The sequence below is a fragment of the Salmo trutta genome, chromosome 12 (assembly GCF_901001165.1).
Source record: "Salmo trutta chromosome 12, fSalTru1.1, whole genome shotgun sequence".
NCBI classification, from domain to species: Eukaryota; Metazoa; Chordata; class Actinopteri; order Salmoniformes; family Salmonidae; genus Salmo; species Salmo trutta.
The window spans coordinates 32,698,948-32,723,999 of NC_042968.1; the positions used below are offsets into that span (position 1 = coordinate 32,698,948).

General features: G+C 42.1%; 1 protein-coding gene across 3 annotated transcripts in view; it reads left to right on the plus strand.

Annotated features, from left to right (window-relative positions):
* LOC115203365 (E3 ubiquitin-protein ligase TRIM39) overlaps window positions 1–21,640 on the plus strand; it is a 41,384-nt gene extending 19,744 nt beyond the window's left edge. For 2 of the 3 annotated variants that reach the window (XM_029768004.1, XM_029768002.1), the window contains one exon: window positions 20,613–21,640. In XM_029768004.1, the coding sequence (XP_029623864.1) occupies window positions 20,613–21,157 (545 nt within the window). In that variant the 3' untranslated portion in view covers window positions 21,158–21,640. Of the gene's footprint in view, window positions 1–12,348; window positions 12,452–18,289; window positions 18,693–20,612 lie in introns of those variants that run through there. The other variant, XM_029768003.1, reaches the window with a different exon arrangement.
* Window positions 21,641–25,052: the final 3,412 nt, after the last annotated feature.

Consider the following 25,052-nt stretch of genomic DNA (forward strand, 5'->3'; position numbering starts at 1 on the left):
TACACACATAGACACTCAACCATGCAAATTGCCAGAGTTATTATTTATTTGGACATCACACAATATAGTCTTACTCTTATACAGACATCGTACACACTCTCACTGTATCACATCCAATATCATACACATCAACCTACTAAGATTTGCTACACACATAATATCTTGTCTCAATTTTCTAACATCTGTGGCATTGCTTGCTTTGAAAATGGCTGTGTGATTATTTTTGGCAGGGTCCTGGAGTGGCCTAGCCAGTCTCCAGACCTTAATCCCATAGAAAATCTGTGGAGGGAGCTGAAGGTTTGAGTTGCCAAACGTCAGCCTCAAAACCTTAATGACTTGGAGAAGATCTGCAAAGAGGAGTGGGACAAAATCCCTCCTGAGATGTGTGCAAACCTGGTGGCCAACTACAAGAAACGTCTGACCTCTGTGATTGCCAACAAGGGTTTTGCCACCAAGTACTAAGTCATGTTTTGCAGAGGGGTCAAATACTTATTTCCCTCATTAAAATCCAAATCATTTTATAACATTTTTGACATGCTTTTTTCTGGATTTCTTTGTTCTTATTCTGTCTCTCACTGTTCAAATAAACCTACCATTAAAATTATAAACTGGTCATTTCTTTGTCAGTGGGCAAATGTACAAAATCAGCAGGGGATCAAATACTTTTTTCCCTCACTGTAGATCCCTGCAATGTCTCAATAAAGATCTAGATAACTTTCTGTACTCTCTGGACTAAACCTAATTATGATAGGTGTCACGGGTGTCGTAGGGTTTAGACCAGTGGTTCTTAACCTTGTTGGAGGTACTGACCCCCACCAGTTTCATATGCGCATTCACCGAACCCTTCTTAATTGGAAAAATGGCTCTCTTCACCTTGAATTCAGCGAGCGTTGTGTTCTTGTATTGTCCATCTCCATGCACCTTAAGGAAGTGTTCTCTTAGTTTTGCCGGTGCTAGACTAGAATTGCTCAACTTGGCATTGCAAATCATGCAGTTAGGACACTGACTCTCATCACGTTCCGTTATACATGTGAATCCATATTGTACATATTCGTCCGACCACTTTCTTTTTTTGCTCGACATAGTTAGTATGAAGGGATTAAAATATTAAGAAAGAAATCACACGACGTACCATCACGACAGTCACAATTCGACTACTGAGCGCGCCAAATTCCCTGCAGCACAGATAGGCCAAGCGATGTTGCGTGATCACCTGCAGCCAATGATGGCCAAGCGGGGCGTGTCATCACGAATCATATGAGTCGGGTGTGTGTCTTGACCTCCGCCGAACCCCTGAGACTGACTCACCGAACCCCTGGGGTTCGATCGAACCCAGGTTAAGAACCACTGGTTTAGACCAAGACGCAGCGGGAAAATGTATACTCATCTTCTTTTATTAAAGGACAAATATGGAAAACCGAAATAAACACGTATACAAAAAACACGACGACAAAGAACAGGCCGGTAAGGCACAAAGCTATACACAGCAACAATCTCCCACGACAAAACACATACCTATTTATAGGACCTTCAATCAGAGGCAACGATAGACAGTTGCCTCCAACTGAAGGCCCCAACACCAATTAACTAAACATAGAAATACAAACGACTAGACTGAACATAGAACTAAACTAACATAGAACAATAACCAAAACCCTGGACTAACAAATCAAATCCCCCTCTACATAAACAACCACCCCGAACCATATAAACCAAATACCCCCTCTACATGAACACATACACAAACACACCCTGAACCACATAAAACAAATACCCCCTGCAACGTCCTGACCAAACTATAAGAACAAATAACCCCTTTACTGGTCAGGACATGACAATAGGTGTACAATATTACGTATTGGATCATTTTATAAATACAGCTTTTACATTACCCTGCAGTTTACCTATAAAATGGGCTGATGGTGAAGTAGACACACTCGGTATTCATATCACAAAATATATAAATAAGCTCTCCACAAGGATTTTTTTTTAAAACCTTGTAAAAATAGACAAGATCCTGCAACCATTGAGAAGTAAATACCTGTCTATTTATGGAAAAATTGCCCTGATTAACTCCTTAGTCATATCTCAGTTTACGCACTTACTTATGGCGCTGCCTACTCCTGATTATTCGTTTTTCAAATCATATGAGCAAAAAATATTTTGCTTTATCTGGGACGCTAAAACAGACAAAATAAAACGTGCCTGTCTATATAATGAATATGAATTGGGTGAGTTGAGATTATTGAATATAAAAGCACTAAACCTCTCTCTAAAAGCTTCACTCATTCAAAAGTTTTATTTGAACCCTAAATGGTTCTCAAGTAGATTACTAAGAAAAACTCATCCCTTGTTTAAAAATGGCCTTTTTGCCTTTGTGCAGATTGCCATGTCTCATTTTCGATTAATTGAAAATGATACTTTTTTCAAAGTATCTCTCTTTTTCAAACAAGCATTGCAGAGCTGGCTACAATTTCAATTTCATCCCCCTGAAAAGATAGAACAAATATTACAACAAATATTATTGCTGAACTGAAATGTGCTGGTTGATAAAATACCTGTATTTATGGGAAAGATGTTTGAAAAGGGTATTTTGTTCTTAAATGATATTGTAAATTGGAATGGTAGAGTTATGTCCTTCATGGACATTGTACGGAAAGGTCTACTCAATCCAAGATTACAACCAATTGATTACAGCATTGCTCCCAAAATGGAGGAGGCGGGTGGCAGCGGGAGGAGGTAGGGAACTGGTCTGTCTGCCCAATATAAAGGATCAAAACTAGTGGAGGAATAAAAATAGGAAAGTATACCAGTTTCATTTGAGGACCAGGATGTTGACAACTGTGTTATACAGATTGCAAAATAGTTGGGAAGACATTTTTGATGTACTTATTCCATGGTACAGGGTGTCTGAGTTGATATATAAAACAATGCAAGATTCAAGACTTTGTGCTTTTCAGCTAAAATTATTATATAGAATTCTTGCCACCATCAAAATGTTGAATATTTGGGGCATAAAATGATCGAAGCTCTGCAGATTTTGTTGTGAGGATACAGAATAAATAGACCATTTATTTTGGTATTTACCTCAGGTAGCTTGTTTCTGGTCTCAGGTTCAGGAATGGCTGAAAATGCATAGCATTGATCTAAAATTGACCATAGAAATAGTACTGTTATGAGATCTGGAGAGACCGTGTCAGTCAATTACTAATATACTAATACTCCTATTAAAAGTATTTATCTTCAACTCGCAATCTGTGGATTCTATTCGATTAGATAGATTGAAATTGTACATTAAACATCACAGTATAATTGAAAGACGTCATGCGTAGAAACCCGAAGTGGGTGGCCAGCAGAGATAGATGGGATGGGCTGAGGGAAGCTGAGGGTTGATATGTGGAATTGGAGACAAGTGGGAGTGGAGTTGCTGTGTGAGAGATAGAATGATGGTCAAAGAAAAAGTACAAAAAAAATTAAAAAATAAAATCATAATAAAAAGTACATTTGAATGACACTAAGTGGCAGTGTTTTTACAACTAATGCCGGTTTGCCTGAGGCTGATGCCGTGCAGGTGTTTGTACACATGCATATACACACACTCTCATTCAAATAAACACATACAAGAACACACACATAAGAGAAAAAAAAGTAGACGGCATCGGTCAAAATCGTGATTTATGACCCTATGTCCGGCTGGGGCGTACATGCCTAAATAAGGGCATCCAGTCAGGACATCCTGGGGGGAGGTGTCACGTGGTTAGGGTCATATAGTTTTATCCTGTTCTGTCACGTGTTAGAGTGTGTGTTATATCTATATTGCATCTCTTTGAAGTTGTCATGATGATTGATGTGTAGGGACCTCGTTGAGCTGGGGGGGTTGTGTTTGAACATTTCAAAGAGGATGGCCCCCACACCCACCTATTTTATTGCTCTTAGGGTTGTTGTCTATGAATTAGGAATGTCCGGGGGGTTATGTGTTGGAGGCAGTCGTCTTATAAATACGCCCCAGACACACATGCGGCCCCAGAACACTAAACAAGATTTGAAAATAAAACCCTGAACATTAAACAGAACATTGTGTCTCCTAGGCCAATTCTCGGGGTACTATGCACCTCTTGTCGCGAACCCAATGATAAAAGCATTGAGGATCTTTGGGGTGAGGCCCCAGAATGTTTTAAAGCGTTTTTGGATACTAGTGATGGCCATATGACTTATATGTTCAAACCTGAGGATTCAACGGTGAAGATTTTCACAGACAGCGGCCCCAGACCCCTTTATCTTGCAAAAGCCGGGAGTTTTTCTCCTGCACTGCGTATGAGAGAATGGCTTAAGATACGCCTAGCGCTCTGTCAAATTGAACAGGCCCTTAGCGCTACAAAATTACCAGGCTATGCAGTGGAAGAGCTTGTGGGTGGTCGCCATGATTTAAAAGCCATCAGGATCTCTTCAATGGCTTATAGCCCCGACTCCAAAGTGACCATTTTAGCATGTGAACAATTTGATAGTACAAATGCGACGAAGTCTGTCAGTTCATATTTATTTTCCAAAGCCTGCAAGGATGTGAATTATTTTATGGTGTGTTTAGCTTTAAATGGAGGGATTACCCTATATTCCTAACCCTGATGAATAAGCTGGACAGTCTTTTCCAAAATCGTAAACAATTACGTCGATGGCCGCTTCTATCCTTAAGACACACGGGCGAGTGTCTACAGGCCAGACGTAGGATCTATCCCTGGGGTGAAAACTTACCGAGTCTTGACGCTGGGGAATTGGACACAGACAGCGGGTGGGGTTCAGTGACAACTGTTGTTTTAATTCTATATGGGTCCTGCTTTGCCTTGGTCCCGTGTTCTCTTAGGGGTCCTTGTTTTTAATTACAATATAGCAATTATGTTCTCCGGCTCAATTACCTATAAGGTGGTTGTGGTCCCTGCCCTCCCGTGTGTTCCCAGGTCCATATTTGGGAGCCCCTATACATTCAGGATGTAAGGCTTACTAGTTATGTCAAATGTTAGGTAGACCTGTTGGTTGTAACAAAAACAAAACAAAACATTACAAAAAAGACATTTGACCCCATCTTTTCACATACTTTTTATTTGGGTCTTTTTAATTTAGCCTGTTGTTTGGCTCCAGCCACTTGGAGGCTCCGTGCATGTACAAAGAAAAAGTACCCAATTCAACCATTGATGGATGGTAACTAAAATAATGACAATGCATGTAGTCATGTTAAGGTTTTCTTTGTTTTCTTGTCGGAGTTCTATGGTTTTGCATATGACTGTGCATTATATTCCAGTGTTTTACTTGCTATATTGTATTTACTTCGCCACCATGGTCTTTTTTATTTTTTATATTTTTTTGCCTTTACCTCTCTTATCTCACCTCATTTGCTCACATTGTATATAGAATCATTTTTCTACTGTATTATTGCCTGTATGTTTGTTTTGCTCCATGTGTAACTCTGTGTTGTTGTATGTGTCGAACTGCTTTGCTTTATCTTGGCCAGGTCGCAATTGTAAATTACAACTTGTTCTCAACTTGCCTACCTGGTTAAATAAAGGTGAAATAAATAAAAAATGTAATAGTGCCAGACATGCACACAAACATATAAAGTTGGCATTGCTGTTATGATTTTAGTTGTCCTTGATGTTTTTTGTTTTAAATTTATTATTTTGTTCATTTTTTTTGCATTGTTGTTTGCTGTTTTCTTTTGTCATTTCCTTTTTTTGTTTAGTTCATTCACTTGGTTGTTGGTACATTGGAGGGATCTTGGGGGTGGGGAATGGAATTAATTGTATTTTTTATTAAAGTTTTTTTTTCTGTGTGGGGACTGTGGGAGGGGTCTCGAATGGTTGAGGGACAGCTATTGGGGAACGGTGGGGGATCTTGGAGGGTTCGGGTTCACGTTTTTTGGCCTGGTGGTAGATCGGTCAACATGCCCCATGAGCATCGGTCAACATTGACCCTGGATGCTTCTGTGTGTCGCTCTGAATGGGAATCTGTTGGATGACTGGTATGATGTAGTTTTTGAGCAGTTTCACTGCAAGTATATTATATGTTTCAAATATTCAATAAATAATACAAATAATAATAATTTTTAAAAACAATCAAATAAAACAAACTGTGACAGGACCACCACTCCCCTCAAGGAATGGCTCCTGACGTTCCACCCAGGGTAGCTGAACGGCAACAGAAATCCCAAATGATTCCAGAATTTATTTTACCTTTATTTAACTAGGCAAGTCAGTTAAGAACAAATTCTTATTTTCAATGACAGCCTAGGAACAGTGGGTTAACTGCCTTGTTCCGTGGAAGAACAACAGATTTGCACTTTGTCAGCTTAGGGATTTGAACTTGCAACCTTTCGGTTATTAGTCCAACGCTCTAACCACTCGGCTATGCTGCCGCCCCCTGAAGATCCTGAGCCGGAACCCAGGATCGCTCCTCAGGACCGTAACCTTCCCAGTTCATGAGATACTGAGTCCCACGCCAGAACAGGTGACTGGAGGGGATGCATCGCACAGTGTAGGTTGGCTGTCCCACTATCATCTGAGGCGGAGGTGGAGGCCGAGTGGCCAGAACCACAGGACTGAACACCACAGGCTTGAGTCTGGAGATATGGAAGGTGGGATGAACCCTCATGGACCGGGGAACACAAAGATGATACGCCACTGGATTAACTTCTATGGGCTAGGTGGGACGTTTGCGTCCCGAACTAGTCAACAGCCAGTGGAATCGCGTGGCGCGAAATACAAATACCTCAAAAATGCTATAACTTCAATTTCTCAAACATATGACTATTTTACACCATTTTAAAGACAAGACGCTCGTTAATCTAACCACATTGTCCGATTTCAAAAAGGCTTTACAGCGAAAGCAAAACATTAGCTAAATGCAGCACTAACCTTTGATGATCTTCATCAGATGACACTCCTAGGACATTATGTTATACAATACATGCATGTTTTGTTCAATCAAGTTCATATTTATATCAAAAACCAGCTTTTTACATTAGCATGTGATGTTCAGAACTAGCATACCCACCGAAAGCTTCCGGTGAATTTACTAAATTACTCATGATAAATGTTGACAAAATACATAACAATAATTTTAAGAATTATATATACAGAACTCCTTTATGCAAACGCTATGTCCGATTTTAAAATAGCTTTTCGGCGAAAGCACATTTTGTTTTCGCCGTACATAGCTCGGCCATCACAGGCTAGCTAATTTGACACCCACCAAGTTTGGGGCTCACTAAACTCAGAATTACTATTAGAAAAATTGGATTACTTTTGCTGTTCTTTGTCAGAATGCACGCCGAAGACTTCTACTTCAACAACAAATGTTGTTTTGGTTCCAAATAATCCATAGTTATATCCAAATACCTCAGTTTTATTTGTGCGTTCAGGTCACTATCCAAAGGGTAACGCGCGAGCGCATTTCGTGACAAAGAAATTCAAAATATTCCATTACCGTACTTAGAAGCATGTCAAACGCTGTTTAAAATCAATTTTTATGCTATTTTTCTCATAAAATAGCGATAATATTCCAACCGGGCAACGTTGTATTCATTCAAAGGCTGAAAGAAAAAATTGGAGAAGTCTCGTGAATGCGCATCTCAGTCTCACTGTCCCCAGGCGGACCACTTACAAACTCTGCTGCTGTACTTTGCCCAGAGACAGCAGACACCCCATTCCACTTTCTGGTGGCTTTAGAGAGCCAATGGAAGCCTTAGAAAGTGTCACCTTACAGCACAGATGCTGTATTTTCGATAGAGATGCAACAGAAGGACAACAAATTGTCAGACAGGGCACTTTCTGTATGGAATCTTCTCAGGTTTTGGCCTGCCATATGAGTTCTGTTTTACTCACAGACACCATTCAAACAGTTTTAGAAACTTTAGAGGGTTTTCTATCCAAATCTACTAATTATATGCATATTCTCATTTCTGGGCAAGAGTAGTAACCAGTTTAAATCGGGTACGTTTTTTTATCCGGCCATGAAAATACTGCCCCCTAGCCCCAACAGGTTAATGTGCCATAGAACCTTGAATGGCCCAACGTACTGGGGTGCCAACTTCCTAGATTCCACGCGCAGAGGCAGATCCCAAGTAGACAACCAGACCATCTGGCCTGGACGCCGGAGAGGACTCGAACAGCGATGACGGTTGGCCTGTCATTGAACACGAGCTGAGGATCTCAGGAGTGCTGACCGAGTCCTCTTCCAGGTCCGGCGGCAATGAGAGATGAGACGTTAAGCGGATGGAACTGTCACTTCAATCTCCTGATCTGGAAACAGAGGAGGCTGGTATCCGTACAAAACCTGGAATGGTGACAGGCCGGTGAAGGAACACTGGAGAGTGTTGTGTGCATAATCCACCCAGGGTAGATGCTGACTCCAAGTGGCGGGGTTGGCGGACACACAGCACCGTCGCGGTCTCCAGGTCCTGGTTCACCCGCTCTGTTTGACCGTTGGACTGAGGGTGATAGCCCAAGGACAAACTGGCTGATGACCCCAGAAGAGTACAGAACGCCCTCCAGAATCTAGAGGCAAACTGGGGGCCCCGGTCGGAGACGATGTCCAGAGGGAGTCCGTGAAGGCGGAAAACATGCTGAATATCTAGCTGAGCAGTCTCACAGGCAGATGGAAGCTTAGGCAGCGGAATGAAATGTGCCGCCTTGGAAAAGCGGTCCACAATGACCAGGATGACAGTGTGGCCCTCTGAGGATGGAAGACCCGTGATGAAATCCATAGAACGATGAGACCAGGGTCGAGAAGTTGTTGGCAACAGATGAAGATGCCCCAGAGGCTGCTGACGAGGAGTCTTGTTCCGGGCACATGTCGGACAGTCAGCCACGAAGGTTCGAGTGTTCGCCAAGGGCCACCAAAATCTCCTCCTCAGAAACTCGAGCATTCGCTGACCTCCAGGAGAAGAGTTGAGATGCGATGAGTGAGCCCACTGAAGTACCTTGGACCGTGCCCCAAGAGGAACAAAAAGTCTGTTAGATGGACAGCTGTCAGGAACTGCCTCCCTACCTTGCGCCTCCCTCACTACAGTCTCTATTCCCAGGACACCGGCTTGAGGATGAGCGACCTGGGGATGATATATCCAAGTGGCTGATCCACACTGGAGTTGGAGAAGTGGCGAGAAAGGGCATCCGGCTTCACGTTCATAGACCCCGGTCGGTAAGATAATGTGAATCTGAACCGAGTGAAGGAAAGAGCCCAAAGAGCCTGTCGGGGACTGAGGCGTTTAGCCTCCTGGATGTAGGCCAGGTTCTTGTGATCAGTCCAAACCATAAAGGGATGTTCCAAACCCTCCAACCAGTGCTGCCACTCCTCCAAAGCTAGTTTGGCCACAAGAAGCTTCCGATTGCCAACATCATAGTTCCTCTCACCTGGAGAAGAAGGCAAAGGGATGAAGCTTTTGGTCTTTAGCTGAGCAATGACACAGAACCGCACCCACGCCAACGTCAGAGGCATCCACCTCTACCACGAAGGGAAGAGAAGGATCCGCATGAACTAGAAGAAAACTGACATTTCAGGTCCTGGAACGCCTTCTCAGCAGCAGGGATTCAGTTTACATGCCCAGCCGAGCCCTTGGTGAGCGCTGTCAATGGCGCAGCCACAGAACTAAAGTCTCTCACAAATCTCCGGTAGAAATTAGCAAAACCCCCAAAATGCTGGACTTGTTTGACTGCGCTGTGTCGCGGCCAGTTGACCACTGCTTCTACCTTTTGGAAGTCCATCCGTACATGGCCCTGAGTCACGATGTACCCCAGGAAGGAGATCTAAGGAACGTGAAACTCTCACTTTTCGACCTTCACGAACAAGTGATGAGAGAGAGGTCTTTGACGAACATGTTGGATGTGTTCAAATATGGACCTGGAGAAGATGAGGATGTCATCCAGGTACACAAACACGAACTGGTGAAGGAAGTCGCGTAGCACATCATTAACCAGAGCCTGGAAAATGCCTGGAGCATTTGTAATTCCAGATGGCGTGACATGGTACTCATAATGTTCATTTGTGGTGTTGAACGCTGTCTTCCACTCGTCTCACTGCTGTGCACCAGATTGTATGTGTTCCATAAATCCAATTTTGAGAAAACCATAGCTCCCTGGAGTCTCTCAAAGGCTGATGACATAAGAGGAAGAGGGTACCGGTTCTTGATGGTAATGTTATTTAAACCCCGGTAATCGATCCAGGGACGTGACCCCCATCCCTCTTCCCAACAAAGAAAAAACCCGCTCCAGCAGGTGAAGTGGATGGTGGAATAAAACCAGCTGCCAGCGCCTCCTAAATATAACTTTTCATGGCTGCAGTGTCCGGACCTGAGAGAGAATACAGCCCTCCTCTCGGAGAGGTGGTGCCAGGCCAGAGGTCGATGGCACATTCATAGGACCTGTGAGAAGGCAGTTCGCTGGCCCTTCGTTTGCTGAAGACCTGACCCAGATCCCAGTAATCCCGAGGTACGCGGGAAAGATCAGGCTTGTCATCCCCAGCCGGGGCAACAGCAGAATCGGAAGCCTCCAGACGAGCAGGGCCGGAAAGATGTGGAGGGAGTTGCTGGCAGGTGGACTGGCATGAAGGATCCATCCCAGAACTCTTTCTGAGGGCCAGTCAATTTAAGCATTATGGATAGAAAGCCACGGATGTCCAAGAACCAGGGGAAGCTCAGGAGAGCACCAAATGTAACTGGATAAACTCCACTTGCTAATCGAGAAATTGTAGCTGAATAGGCATGGTGAGTTGCTTCACCTTCCCAGACCCTAGGGGTTGACCATCCAGTGCAGTGACCGACAACAGAATGTCTATGAAGCAGCAATGTCCAACAGTCCATTGTCCAACTGCCCATTGTCCCACTGCAGGTTGGCCGGAAACAAGGTGCGTACCGTGTCGGCAGCTGGAGACCCGTTTCCCATCAACTCGGGATAGGAGGCACGGAAATGTCCAGAGTGTCCACATTAAAGACAACGTTGCTTGTTAATCCTGCGCCTTATCTCTAGACCGGAAAGTCTGGTGTGTCCCAATTGCATCGGCTCCTCTGAAGGGCATGAAGGAGAAACAGAGCCGAATTGAGAACTCTAACGGGGTTCAGGACAAGCAGACGCAGCATAAGGCAGTGGAACAAACAAAGAATCGACTCCCTCAGCGGAACTCGAAACACTGGAAACAACTCAGAACCCTTCCGTCCTCTCACGTTGACGTTCCTGAAGCCGGTCGTCAATCCGAATGGCCAGAATGATAGGCTTATCCAGAGTTTCAGGGTTGTCCCGGGAAGCCAGTTCATCCGTGAGAACCTCGCTGAGTCAGTTCAGAAAGGCTGAGTGAAGTGCCTCTGTATTCCATCCACTCTCAGCAGCGAGCGTCCGAAAGTCAATGGCATGATCAGCTACGCTCCGGCTGCCCTGCCAAAGCGCAATGAGTCTTTGAGCAGAGTTCCTGCCACTGCTGGGGTGATCAAAAACCCTCTTCATCTCCTGGGTGAAGCTTTGCCAATTAAAACAAATGTCTGATTGCTGCTCCCAAATGGCCATGGCCATGGCCCAGGACAGAGCCCATCCTGAGAGCGAGGAGATGACGTATGCCACTCTGGGACGCTCTGTGGGAAACGTTGATGCCTGCAGCTCGAGGCCACAGGTGCAGCGTCCGTTGCTCCCGTCTGCCCTGTCTGCAGAGCGGACACAAGAGTTCTTAAATAATCCAACAATGCCTGCAGCCGAGCCTCATGGTGGCCAATCACAGTTCCATGGTGGGTGAGAGCCGGACGCCAATGGTGGAGTTCGGAATGTTCCTCGGACGACTGAGGAATCTCTGCTGGGTCCATTGTTGGCTACTGTGTCAATAATGCTAGTATGAACTCGAACCAAGGTGCAGAGAAACACAGCAAGCAGAGGTAAGGGTAAATCCAGGTCTTTTACTTAGAGTTTTAACAGAAACAAAGCAAACGCACAAGAGCACACTAATAAAACACTAGAAAACAAGGTAAGTTCCTCCAGCAGGTCACCTAAGGAAACAACAATGAAATAAGGGCTGCTCTTTGTGGTATATTGGCCATATACCACACCTCCTCTGGCCTTATTGCTTAATCATAGCAGTCAAAACAAGTTAAATCAACATCAATTACTGGAAAATAATCGGGATAGTTTAATAAAGGGAGATTTAGCTTTTTTCATACAACGTATTCTTAATCTCGCAAGATGTATTATTCATTTCCTTCTTACTCTATGTCGTATTATTGGATAAATGTGGAAATTCTTTGGTTGGCTAGTTTTTAGGACTTGTGGGCGGGTTTTCTGAGGTCATTTGTGTTAGGAATTTTAGCTAGACCTGGCTCCCCTGACATCTCTTTAGCTGTCATACTGAAACTAAAAGTAAAAGTTACTAAACACACCATTTTAGAGGAGGCATAGTTCGATACTCCTTTTCCAATTGTTTGCAAAGATTGGTAAGTCAGATGCAATAATCACATTTCATGTGATACTTCATTTTTTAAGGTGTTATAGAAACTATTTTACCATGATTTTCTTCTATGATACAATGTGCTCAATGTAACCACTGTGTTAGACGTATAGTGTTGGCCTAGGTTATGTAACCTGTTACATATTTGATTGTTCTGATAAAGTTCTGGTAGAAAAATACCCCTGAAATGTTGAATTAGTTTACCTGATGTACTGTGTAAAGTGACTATGAATGACACACAGTACATGTTGGCTGTATTCTGTAGTTTTCAGGAGAGTAAGGTTTCAGTATAGGTCTCTAACTAGGCATGAAATCTATTGGTGATAAAACAATTCTAAGGGGGTTACATGTAACACCACTTGCAAATAGTTCTAAATGGCAATGATACAGTATATCTGTAGAAGTAAAGGGATAGAAAAAATATAATTCTTTATTTTTCATTTTTAACTTTGAGCAGCCAGACAGCTTCCGGAAATAGCCTCTTCCTGATTGACAATGAGTTATTGTTTGCGGAGGTTGAAAACATGAACACTAGGCCTAGTTCACATCCATACAACCAGGGTTGGGGAGTAACGGATTAAATGTAACGGTACAGAAAACGGTAACTGTAATCCGTTAGGTTACCAGCAAAAATATTGTAATCAGATTACAGATACTTTTCAAAAACTAGATGATTACTTTTAAATTCAGAAAGGATGTTTGCGAGAAAAAAAATCTTTGAGACTTCTCTGTTTTCTCAATGAAATTCAAATCAGCATTGAAAAGTTTAAATTTGTTCCACCTGAGCGAGTCTGACCACAACTCAGAGACCACTATGAAAACACACCAAATGTGTTTGATGGATCGTGGGAAAAGAGCAGGCTTTTGTAGGCTTCAGTCCAAGCTATATCTCCCAATGGTGCGACTGCTGTCGGCATGCAAAGATTACCCAATTTGAATAAAGGCTTGGAGGTAAGGATGACAGGAGTCAGATATGGATCACTTATTATTGATATCTACATAGCGCGTTGATGTGAATCACACTGCTGCTCTCTCATTTGGCTATTTGCGCCTTATGGATTGTGGCTGTTGTGGATAGCTGTTCACAAATCTAAATGTGGATTTGAACCCAATAATTGTTGAATTCAAGAAGATCGTTGTTTTTGAAACCAGCAGACAGCCAGTGAAAAATGCGCTCTTGCAACAAACAGCTGCTTAGTGCGGATCCCAGCCTATGGAATAACAGTGGGGCTAATTCATGCTGATCAAAAAAAATGAATCCATAGGCCTAATGGACACATGCTCAAATTCGCACACTTTTGATAGACTTAAAAGGACAATCTGTAGTTGCTACATCCGTTTTTGGACTTATACATTATATACACATCACTTATATATATATATATCCATTGATTCTTGAAGAATATAATGTATAAATGCCTCATGAGTTTAGTTCAACTGTCGTACCCAAAATATAAGCTTGTTTTTCACCAATGTTTGTAAAGATTGTAAATGTAAACAAACGCTGTATAGCCTCATAACATGGTTAAAACAATAATTTTGATATCATGTATGGTCAGCCCTTGCATCCATAGTTCTGTCTATTAGTCTGAGAGTGGCTACATTTCTCCAGGCCCATCCCTCAGCTTTTTACAAAAACAGACGCGGGACGACCGTTTTGTTATTGTTTCATCTGTGAATTTGCCCTTTAAACAGCTGCATATTATCAAGATATCAAAGTGTCACCAACAAAAAAGGTAAACAATAGGCCTATAGCAAATGCAGCATATGGCATTGATTTTTCACATGTAAAGAGCACTTTTCAGTAGTGCTCAAAGCATGCCATTCCATGAGCGCAGCATTTATTTTTTTAACTCGAATCAATGAGCCCAAACAGTCCTCCATGACACCAAAATGATAAACAACAGAGTAGGGCTGGTTAATAAATCCCTCGTTTTGGGGTTATGCTCAGGTAAAACAATTTGGCTAATCTATACTTCCATATTTCAAAGTCCTATTCTTGAAGATCAAGGGGTATAACATTTATTTGAATGACTGCAATTTTCATAGACTTCTTTTTTTTAATGTAAAGGTATAATTTAATCATATTATTATATGTAGTAGAAAGCGATGGGTTAGAAGAAGTCTACATAACCAACCCATAAAGTAAAATTGAACATCTGAGGGACAAACACAACCACACTGTAAACCCAAAGGCATTTTTAACTAATATACTTCTAGTACGTTGTACTCAAAGTCAATGAAAAGTCATTATTGGCCATCCCGTGTGGCTCAGTTGGTAGAGCATGGTGTTTGCAACGCCAGTGTTGTGGGTTTGATTCCCACAGGGGACCAGTATGGGGGAAAAAACCTGTATGAAATGTATGCATTCACTACTGTAAGTCGCTCTGGATAAGAGCGTCTGCTAAAATATAAATGTATTACTTAAAATGTTTATGTTGTACTGACTTAAAACTAAATGAGAAGTCACACTAACTGAATTTGTTAAAGATATGATAGCAAATGAACTTTCTTTCCAGCATGCTCTACTGCAGGTAGATTTGTTGGAATTGTTTGTAATATCTGTGTTTTTGCATGTACATTGATTGATTAAATGTTATGCTACTCAAAGATAAATTACATTTTTCGATACAAATCCAATCATTGAATTTTTGCACCCGTTACTGAAATGGTTGTTCCAGTTTAAATTGCTTAGCTAGTCTCCTCCCACTGTTCTTAACCCTGGCAGTTATTATGAATGTAGGTTGCAGGTGAATACAAATTCCAACTGTTGTATAGCCTAACGCTGGCTAGATTCCAATAGGAATTACACATCACTTTGCAAGCCAGCAAAATTATTTACAGTTAGGGTTGCAAAATGCAGGTATATTTCCCAGGTTTTCTAGAAATCCTGGTTGGAAGCTTCCTTGACATTTTTGGAAAGTTTGTGGAATTTTGCAGCCATACTAGCAGGCCTGATGTGGCCTGTAAACTACGAGTTTCAGGCCACTGTATAAGGCATTATGATATATGTAATGGTTCAATTATAATGATAATATTCACCTAGGAACTCACTTGGTGAAGGCCACTGGACTGAAAATGAATGAATTCAACAACCATGTCTCTGTCACTAACGAATACAGTCATGGGTGGTAACTCTACAATTCAATCGAAGAGCCAAGGCACACTGGGAAATGATTGAGGCATGGCTTAGAGTGGCCGTTAAATTCAAGTATACCTTTAAAAAAACAGCATTTGTATTACTCATTTGAAGGTAGTATTGCTCACTTCAGCTATTTAATTTTCTTAACTTAATTTGTTTGAGGTAATCTGTTTCACATATTAACAACTAACATTAGGATAAGAAAATATAACAAAAAATGTAAACATAATAATGCCTTATTTTATATTTTATTTAGTGTCAAGCAGGAGAGAGTATATTCCTTGATATTGTCATAATGTGATGCTTTATTATTTGATGCATAGTGTAAAACAGGAGAGAGTGGAGTCTCCTACTCCCAGCTGTCTGTCTATCAAGAGAGACAGTTCAAAAGGCCAAGACATCAACGTTAAAAGAGTAAATCTCCCTGACTCAAGGTGAGATCATTGTTACAGCTTTAACCAATGCGTGCCAACACAGTGTAGCCTAGTGGGGCGGCAGCGTAGCCTAGTGATTAGAATGTTGGACTAGCAACCAGAAAAGTTGAAGGATCAAATCCACGAGCTGACAAGATACAAATCTGTCGTTCTTCCCCTGAACAAGGCAGTTAACCCACTGTTCCTAGGCCATCATTGAAAATAAGAATTTGTTCTTAACTGACTTGCCTAGTTAAATAAAGGAAAAAATAACAGATGCAGCTTTGTTTTTCTTAACCCATTATATACCAACATCTGACAGTTGTGGGACCAGCAATGTTCAGCTTCCCGAATTAGGCACTGTAGTTACATTCAGAAAGGGAAAACTGATTGCTGAGCTTTGTAGACACTATAATACATCTACATCGAATCGTACTACACCGGCTTCGACGCTCATCAGATGTGGCAGAGCTTGCAAACTATTACAAAGGGAAGCACAGCCGAGAGCTGCCCAGTGACACGAGCCTACCAGATGAGCTAAATAATTTATATGCTCGCTTTGAGGCAACACTGAAACATGCATGAGCGCATCAGCTGTTCCAGACCACTGTGTGATCACGCTCTCCACAGCCGATGTGAGTAAAACCTTTTAACAGGTCAACATTCACAAGGCTGCAGGGCCAGACGGATTACCAGGGCGTGTACTCCGAGCATGCGCTGACCAACTGGCAAGTGTCTTCACTGACATTTTCAACCTTTTCCTGACTGAGCCTGTGTTACCAACATGTTTCAAGCAGACCACTATAGTCCCTGTGCCCAAGAACACTAAGGTAACCTGCCTAAAAGACTACCAACCCGTAGCACTCACATCTGTTGCCATGAAGTGCTTTGAAAGGCTGGTCATGGCTCACATCAACATAATTATCCCAGAAACCCTAGACCCACTCCAATTTGCATACCGCCCCAACAGATTCACAGGTGATGCAATCTCTATTGCACTCCACACTGCCCTTTTACACCTGTACAAAAGGAACATCTATGTGAGAATTCTATTCATTGACTACAGCTCAGCGTTCAACACCATAGTACCCTCAAAGCACATCACTAAGCTAAGGACCCTGGGACTAAACACCTCCCTCTGCAACTGGATCCTGAACTTCCTGACGAGCCGCCCCCAGGTGGTAAGGGTACTTAACAACACATCTGCCACGCTGATCCTCAACACGGGGGCCTCTCAGGGGTGCGTGCTCAGTCGCCTCCTGTACTCCCTGTTCACTCATGACTGCACGGCCAGGCATGACTCCAACACCATCATTAAGTTCACTGATGACACAACAGTGGTAGGCCTGATCACCGACAACGAAGAGTCAGCTTATAGGGAGAAGGTCAGAGACTTGACCGTGTGGTGCAAGGACAACAAGACAATGGAGATGATTGTGGACTACAGGAAAAGGAGGACCGAGCACACCCCCATTCTCATCGACGGGGCTGTAGTGGAGCAGGTTGAGAGCTTCAAGTTCCTTGATGTCCACATCACCAATAAACTAACATGGTCCAAGCACACCAAGACAGTCGTGAAGAAGGCACGACAAAACCTATTCCCCTTCAGGAGACTGAAAAGATTTGGCATGGGTCCTCAGATACTCAAAAGGTTTTACAGCTGCAACATCGAGAGCATCCTGATGGGTTGCATCACTGCCTGGTATGGCAACTGCTCAGCCTCCGACCGCAAGGCACTACAGAGGGTAGTGCGTACGGCCCAGTACATCACCAGGGCCAAGCTTCCTGCCATCCAGGACCTCTATACCAGGCGGTGTCAGAGGAAGGCCCATAACAATGGTCAAAGACTCCAGCTACTCTAGTCATAGACTGTTCTCTCTGCTACAGCATGGCAAGCGGTACCGGAGCACCAAGTCTAGGTCTAAGAGCTTCTACCCCCAAGCCATAAGACTCCTGAACATCTAATCAAATGGCTACCCAGACTATTTGCATTGCACCCCCCCCCCCCTTCTATGCTGCTGCTACTCTCTATCTATGCATAGTCACTTTAATAACTCTATGTACATATTCCTTTGACACCGGTGCCCCCGGACATTGACTCTGTACCGGTACCCCCTGTATATAGCCTCGCTATTGTTATTTACTGCTGAATATTATCATTATAATTGAACCATTACATATATCATAACAACAAACACTTATCTACGAGCACTTGTAACACTATTAGAATGAGATGAACTGAACTGTGTGTTTCATGTTTTCTCTCCAGAAGACCACTATGGAGACTGAGGAGGAGGAGAGGGAGACTGGCTCTAAAAATAAGAAGATAATAGAGGAAGAAGAAGATTTTGATGAAGAAATCTCTTATCTGAAGAATAACTTTGAGCTGAAGAAGGAGAACTCTGAGCTGAAGAAAGAGAACTGTGAGCTGAAGAAGGATAACTCTGATCTGGAGAAGGAGAACTTTGAGCTGATGAAGAATATCTCTGAGCTTAAACATGATGTTGGTGAGCTCAGTAAGGAGAATGCTGTGCTAAAACAAGATAAAGAAGTGGTGGACATGAGAGTTGCTGATCTGAATAAGATCATAGCTACTCTCATCTCAGACCCACAGCAACAGAGAGAGGCTGAGTATGTGAGAAGAAACCTGAAGAATATGACCACGGACTATGGTTAGTATGACAATAATGACTCCTTAAAGTGACAGTTTAGATGTGGTAAGGTAATAGTAGGCTAGTAGATAGTATTGTTAACAGGTTGTTATCAATGATAGTTCAACACTCATGAAGGTGTTGGTTTCATAAACTGGTTTCGTAAAGATGTTATAAATGCCTTATGTATAACCCCTTGGGCTCCCGAGTGGCGCAGTGCATCTCAGTGCAAGATGCATCACTACAGTAGCTGGTTTGAATCCAGACTGTATCACATCCGGCTGTGATTGGGAGTCCCATAGGGCGGCGCACAACTGGCCCAGCGTTGTCCGGGTTTGGCCGGGGTAGGCCGTCATTGTAAATAAGAATTTGTTCTTAACTGACTTGCCTAGTTAAATAAAGGTTAAATAAAAAATACTGAAAATAATTCACGTAAAGTTTTACCTTCTACATTTGTCGTCCACGATAGAACCGAGGATGGGACTGTGGAACTGTCTCTGTCCTTCGTACGTTAGTCACATGCGATATTTCAGACACAACTGGGCCAACTTTGACGAAACTTGGTAGAATGATGAGTCTTGTCATAAAGATACATCATTTACAAATGAACTGATTGGCTAAAGGGGTGCGTTATGGTAATCAACTGAACGTACGTTAGTCACACACTCAGATAACACTGGCCCTACTTTGACGAAGCTTGGGAGAATGATGAGCCTTGTCATAGAGATCTGTCATTTACTAAATTACACTGATTGGCCCAAGAGAGGCACTGCATCCTTTCAGGGGGATGACATGTTTACTGTTGCCTTGTTTAGAACTTGAAACAATCAGAAAATGTTCTGGTCAGTGCGTGTTTACTCCTCTGTTAGACTCAACAGTCCTGTGTGTTTACTCCATCTAGAGTTTTTACATGAATAGACTATTACTGTTTAGATGGCATACCATTTGCAAAATACCGTAGCCAAATATCATAGAATGTATTAGTCTAAGGGCCCAGGGCTGGGTTTCTACTAAGCTAACACATGGAGTTGTTTTCATATAAAGATATATACACTACCGGCCAAAAGCTTGGACACACCTACTCATTCAAGGGTTTTTCTTTATTTTTACTATTTTCTACATTGTAGAATATTAGTGAAGACATCAAAACTATGAAATAACACATATGGATTCATGTAGTAAGTAAAAATGGTTAAACAAATCAAAATATATTTTATATTTGAGATTCTTCAAATAGCCACCCTAGCCTTGATGACAGCTTTGCACACTCTTGACATTGATTCCATATGTGTTATTTCATACTTTTGATGTCTTCACTATTATGCTACAATGTAAAAAATAAAGAAAAACCCTTGAATGAGTAGGTGTTCTAAAACTTTGACCGGTAGTGTATATTTGATGAAACATAGAATTTTGCCTTACTGCTCAGGAAATGCCCTATTCACTTCCATTCAGTTCCCGCCACTGTACCATGTTACCTTCAGACGAGCCCTGTGATGCTTGTGGGTGGTCGTAAAATAATGAACACCATCGTGTTTGTCAGAGTCTCAGCTTTCCGTAGTGGGGTCATAATATTTTGTAGCCCAAACCGTTCGGAGGCTACAGATGTTTTTCGCTAGACCAAATTTCAGTATTGCTTCTGGTCTGACAAACTCCGCTGGAGCAATCACCTTCCACCACATATGCGTAAGGCCAACATTGGCGAATGGGATGGATTGAGACATAGCACAAAATCAAAGAAAATCATGAAAAAAAAGATATATCTCTGGCAAAGACGAGACAGATTTACAGTATGTGGTTTTGTTATGCTAATTAGATGACCTTACTGCCGCGGATATCAACACTAGGGGAATTTATACAGTACAATTCTGTTCCCCAGATTTATGTTATATATCCACTAATATTTTCTCATTCTAATAAAGTGTATGTTTCTCTCAACAGTGGATGTGACTCTAGATCCTGATACAGCACATCCCAAACTCATCCTGTCTGAAGACGGGAGACAAGTTAGATGTGGAGACACAAAACAGGATCTCCCTGATAACCCAGAGAGGTTTGATACTGTTCCCTGTATCCTGGGAAAGGAAGGCTTCTCCTCAGGGAGATTCTACTATGAGGTGCAGGTGAAGGAGAAGACTGGGTGGATTTTAGGAGTGGTCAGAGAGTCCATCAACAGGAAGGGGGAGATTACAGTGAGCCCTGAGAATGGAAACTGGACTGTGTTGCTGAGGGAGGAAGGGTACAGGGCTATCACTGACCCCCCTGTCCCTCTCTCCCTGAGAGAGAAGCCCCAGAAGGTGGGGGTGTTTGTGCATTATGATGAGGGTCTGGTCTCCTTCTACAATGTGGAGGCCAGGTCTCATATCTACTCTTTCACTGGCTGCACCTTCACTGAGAAACTCTATCCATTCTTCAGCCCTGGTAATAATTACACTGGTAAAAACTCATCCCCACTGGTCATCATTCCTGTAGATGTCACTGACTGACTGGTTTATACCAAACATTGAAATAATGTTAAAATAACTGATAATGTAATAGTGACCAGATAGTGTAATAATTAATTGTAATGTAATACATATTATATAAATCAGCAGATAATGTATTAACATTTTACATGTATAATGCAAAAACTTTTCCTGATAATGTAATCATTCAATTGCAGTTATTAATGCAGAACTAAGTTATTTTGTGAATAAGGTTATTATTTCATGTGTTAACATAGTAAATCACAGTCTCATAATGTAATCCAATAAGACCTACCTGTCCATCTATCTCTGTGGACCATATCATCTTAGTGGATGAGATCCATATTCTTCTTCCTGATATAACATGACATTGGGAAGAATAGAAAACAGTCCAATAAATAAAACAGGAAGCCCAGGTCTGTATGCACTGTCATATGTTCAGTAAAGCCCTGAATTTAGATTATTACATGACTTACTATAATAATTAAATACTGTCCTGCATGATTATGTTTCTTACTATATTTTATTTAAAAAAATGTTTTGCTATTGAACTAGAAGGAGAGCTTGCAAGAAATCATTTCATTGCACTGTGTAAACTACGCTGTATCCTGTGCATATGACAGTAAACTTTGATTTGAATTGAGCAATCAGTTCAGCATCAGTAATGTACAGGTAACTGCCAAAATGAAAGAATCACCAACATAAAGTGTTTTAATAGGGCCTTGTGCCACCACGAGCCAGAACAGCTTCAATGCGTCTTGGCATAGATTCTACAAGTGTCTGGAACTCCATTGGAGAGATGCAACATCATTCTTCCCCAAGAAATTCCATCATTTTGTGTTTTATTGATGGTGATGAAAAACGCTGTCTCAGGTGCCGTTCCAGAATCTCCCATAAGTGTTCAATTGGGTTGAGATCTGGTGACTGAGACAGCCATGGCATATAGTTTATATCGTTTTCATGCTCACCAAACCATTCAGTGACCAAACCATTCATTTACATTTACATTTAAGTCATTTAGCAGACGCTCTTATCCATTCAGTGACCAAACCATTCAGTGACCAAACCATTCAGTGACCAAACCATTCAGTGACAACTCATGCTCTGTGGATGGGGGCATTGTCATCCTATGGGTCATAGCCATGGTAGCCAAAATAATGTCCCGCCCAGCATTTTTATACATGACCCAAAGCATGATGGGCTGTTAATTGCTTAATTAATTCAGGAACCTCACCTGTGTGGACGTACAGCACCTGCTTTCAATATACTTTGTATCCCACATTTACTCAAGTGTTTCCATTATTTTGGCAGTTACCTGCAGTGCTTGACTTGGGCAGGAGTTCACCTGAGCTGAGTACCAGCACCTCAAATGTTCTACTTGAGCTCCTGTACCTCTTATAGAATATTAGCTCCAAAGTATTGTGGAGCTCCTGCACCTAAATATAAACAGTACCGGCACCAAAAATGAGTACCGGCACCTATTTCAGTCCAAGTCGAGCACCAGTTAATTACCTGTAGTTTTCAGACAATCGACCATCAGCAGTAGTGAAGGCAGGTTTTCTATGTCAATGTACAGCCACAAGATGGTGATGTTTCCCATCAGTCCATTAAGTGCAATAATGTTCCAATAAGGGTTTTAATTGAAGGTTGACTTTAGGATGTGATATGTTATCCTCATCTGTATTCTCAAAGCTATATAACAACATTACTACAATGTTGCTCCGGTGAGCAATATGCACATTATTGCACTTAATGGACTGTAGGGAAACATCGCCATCTTGTGGCTGTACATTGACATAGTACACTCAAAGAGTGTTTTTCAAGCAAGATTTAAGAGATTGCCATTTGGTTTCCGCACACACACACACCTAGAACCAGTTGGTTTCATGCTGGGCTTAGCAGGCTGGGCTGTTAGCATCATTGATTAGCCACCTAGAGTTTTCTTATCTTAGAATCATCACAGCGCATCGATCTCCAGCCTCCCGAGAGAGATCAGACTTCACTCAGATAAACACTGTTAATGTGACTGAGGAACTGCTGGGTAGAGGTGGATGGAATCTGAGGGGAGGGTTACCTACTCAACCACCCCATTCATAGTGTGCTGTCTAAAGGAGGATGTATTATATTGGAGAGAGAGGTCTGGTTTTGATGTTGATATTTACACTTGTAAACTGAATATGCCTTTCCTAAAAAGTTGTTTTGAATTTAATTGACTCTCAACTCAGAGGATAGTCCTTCTATCTATCTCTACCTGCCCTCTCTCTCCTTCCTTCTCTCACCCTCGCTCCCTCTCTCCTCCCTCTCTACTTCCCCTCACTCTATACCTTCCTTCTCTCAGCCTATCCCCTCTCTTCCCTCCCTCCTCTCTCTAAAGGCACTGTCGCTGATAGAGTGGGTGTCTGTTTAGCCTAGTGATGACTCAGACTCAGTGCCCTTTATGGGAAAGTCACTGTTGTTAACAACTGTAGAGACATGAGAAAGTCACTGTTGTTAACACAACTGTAGAGACATGAGAAAGTCACTGTTGTTAACACAACTGTAGAGACATGAGAAAGTCACTGTTGTTAACAACTGTAGAGAGACATGAGAAAGTCACTGTTGTTAACACAACTGTAGAGAGACATGGGAAAGAAGCTTAGATTAGGAGATAATGACGCCAGTCAAGCTGAAAGAAACTTAACTCCTCGATATTCTCTCATCAACTTATATAAACTCTCCAGTCGTTCATCATTCCACGTCACAGTGTGTGATTACAGAAGTATTTGGTGTCTAAGGATGGGCTGTTTGTTCTTGTGTATTTTCTCTTCTGTAACACAGAACAGATGCTCTTCTGTTACATAGTTTTAGTCACTAGTAGTCACTAGTTGTCACTAGATGGTCTGGCCATGCAGGAAGAACAGAAGTGACATCAGACTTGTTGATGTACTTCAGCTAGTTGTTCTTTGTGAAGTGTCGTGTCTTTGGCTATGCCGGATTAAGTGATATGACATGCTAACCTATAAAATTCTTTCTCTGTAATTAATATTACCTGATTAAGCTAATCATGTAAATGTAATTAACTAGAAAGTCGGGGCACCACGGAAGACCGTTTATAGAGCCGTTATCTTCCGAATAAACTCTTAAAATACTTAGTAATATTTTACATCGATAGCAGTCAATATTAACCCTTATCTTATTTTCAGTCTCATATTGAAAGTTGTAAATTCTTGGCTATCTTCACGAACCCTGGCTAACAAGTTGAATCAGCAATACAAAATTGGGTTTAATCATTTATTTACTAAATACCTAAACTAATCACACAGAATTACATATACACAGAATACAAATGATGTCATACAGAAAACGTCCTGGTGGACGGAACCTGTATCATGGCTGGTTACACAAAGGAAAGGGGGTTGGGCTTGAATGAAAGAGCGGGAAGATTTAGGAACAGAGAAACAGCAGCTATGCTATCGTAAATACATTATCTTATGCATTCTAAATTACCGCCCATTTGGAAAAGGAAAATGCAATAAATATTTACTCTGAGCTGCGCTTCGGTAGATTGGTCGTAGATGCTGGCCGGGTTGGCCAACAGATCTTCCTGTTCTCGGAAGAAAGTCTCTGGTGGTAAATTGGATACGTGGTGGTATCTTCGTCCGTCTGTTAGACTGGATCCGTCGTCCGTTCTTTCCTAGCCCACGTCTACAGCGGCCGCTGCTAACTCAACGGCTAGGAAGTATCACTTCTGTAGTGAATAAGCTCAAAGTTCATACCAGTTCATACCATAGCTCACGCCGAGGTTGGCTTAGTTGACATGTGTGTCCTTCTAACGTAGAGGCTGCAGACCTCACGTGCTGGAACAACCTGGTTATCTTTTCGTCAAAGGCTTATATAGTGGAGAGGGGGGGAAGGATGTGTTTCATCGTTTATAACC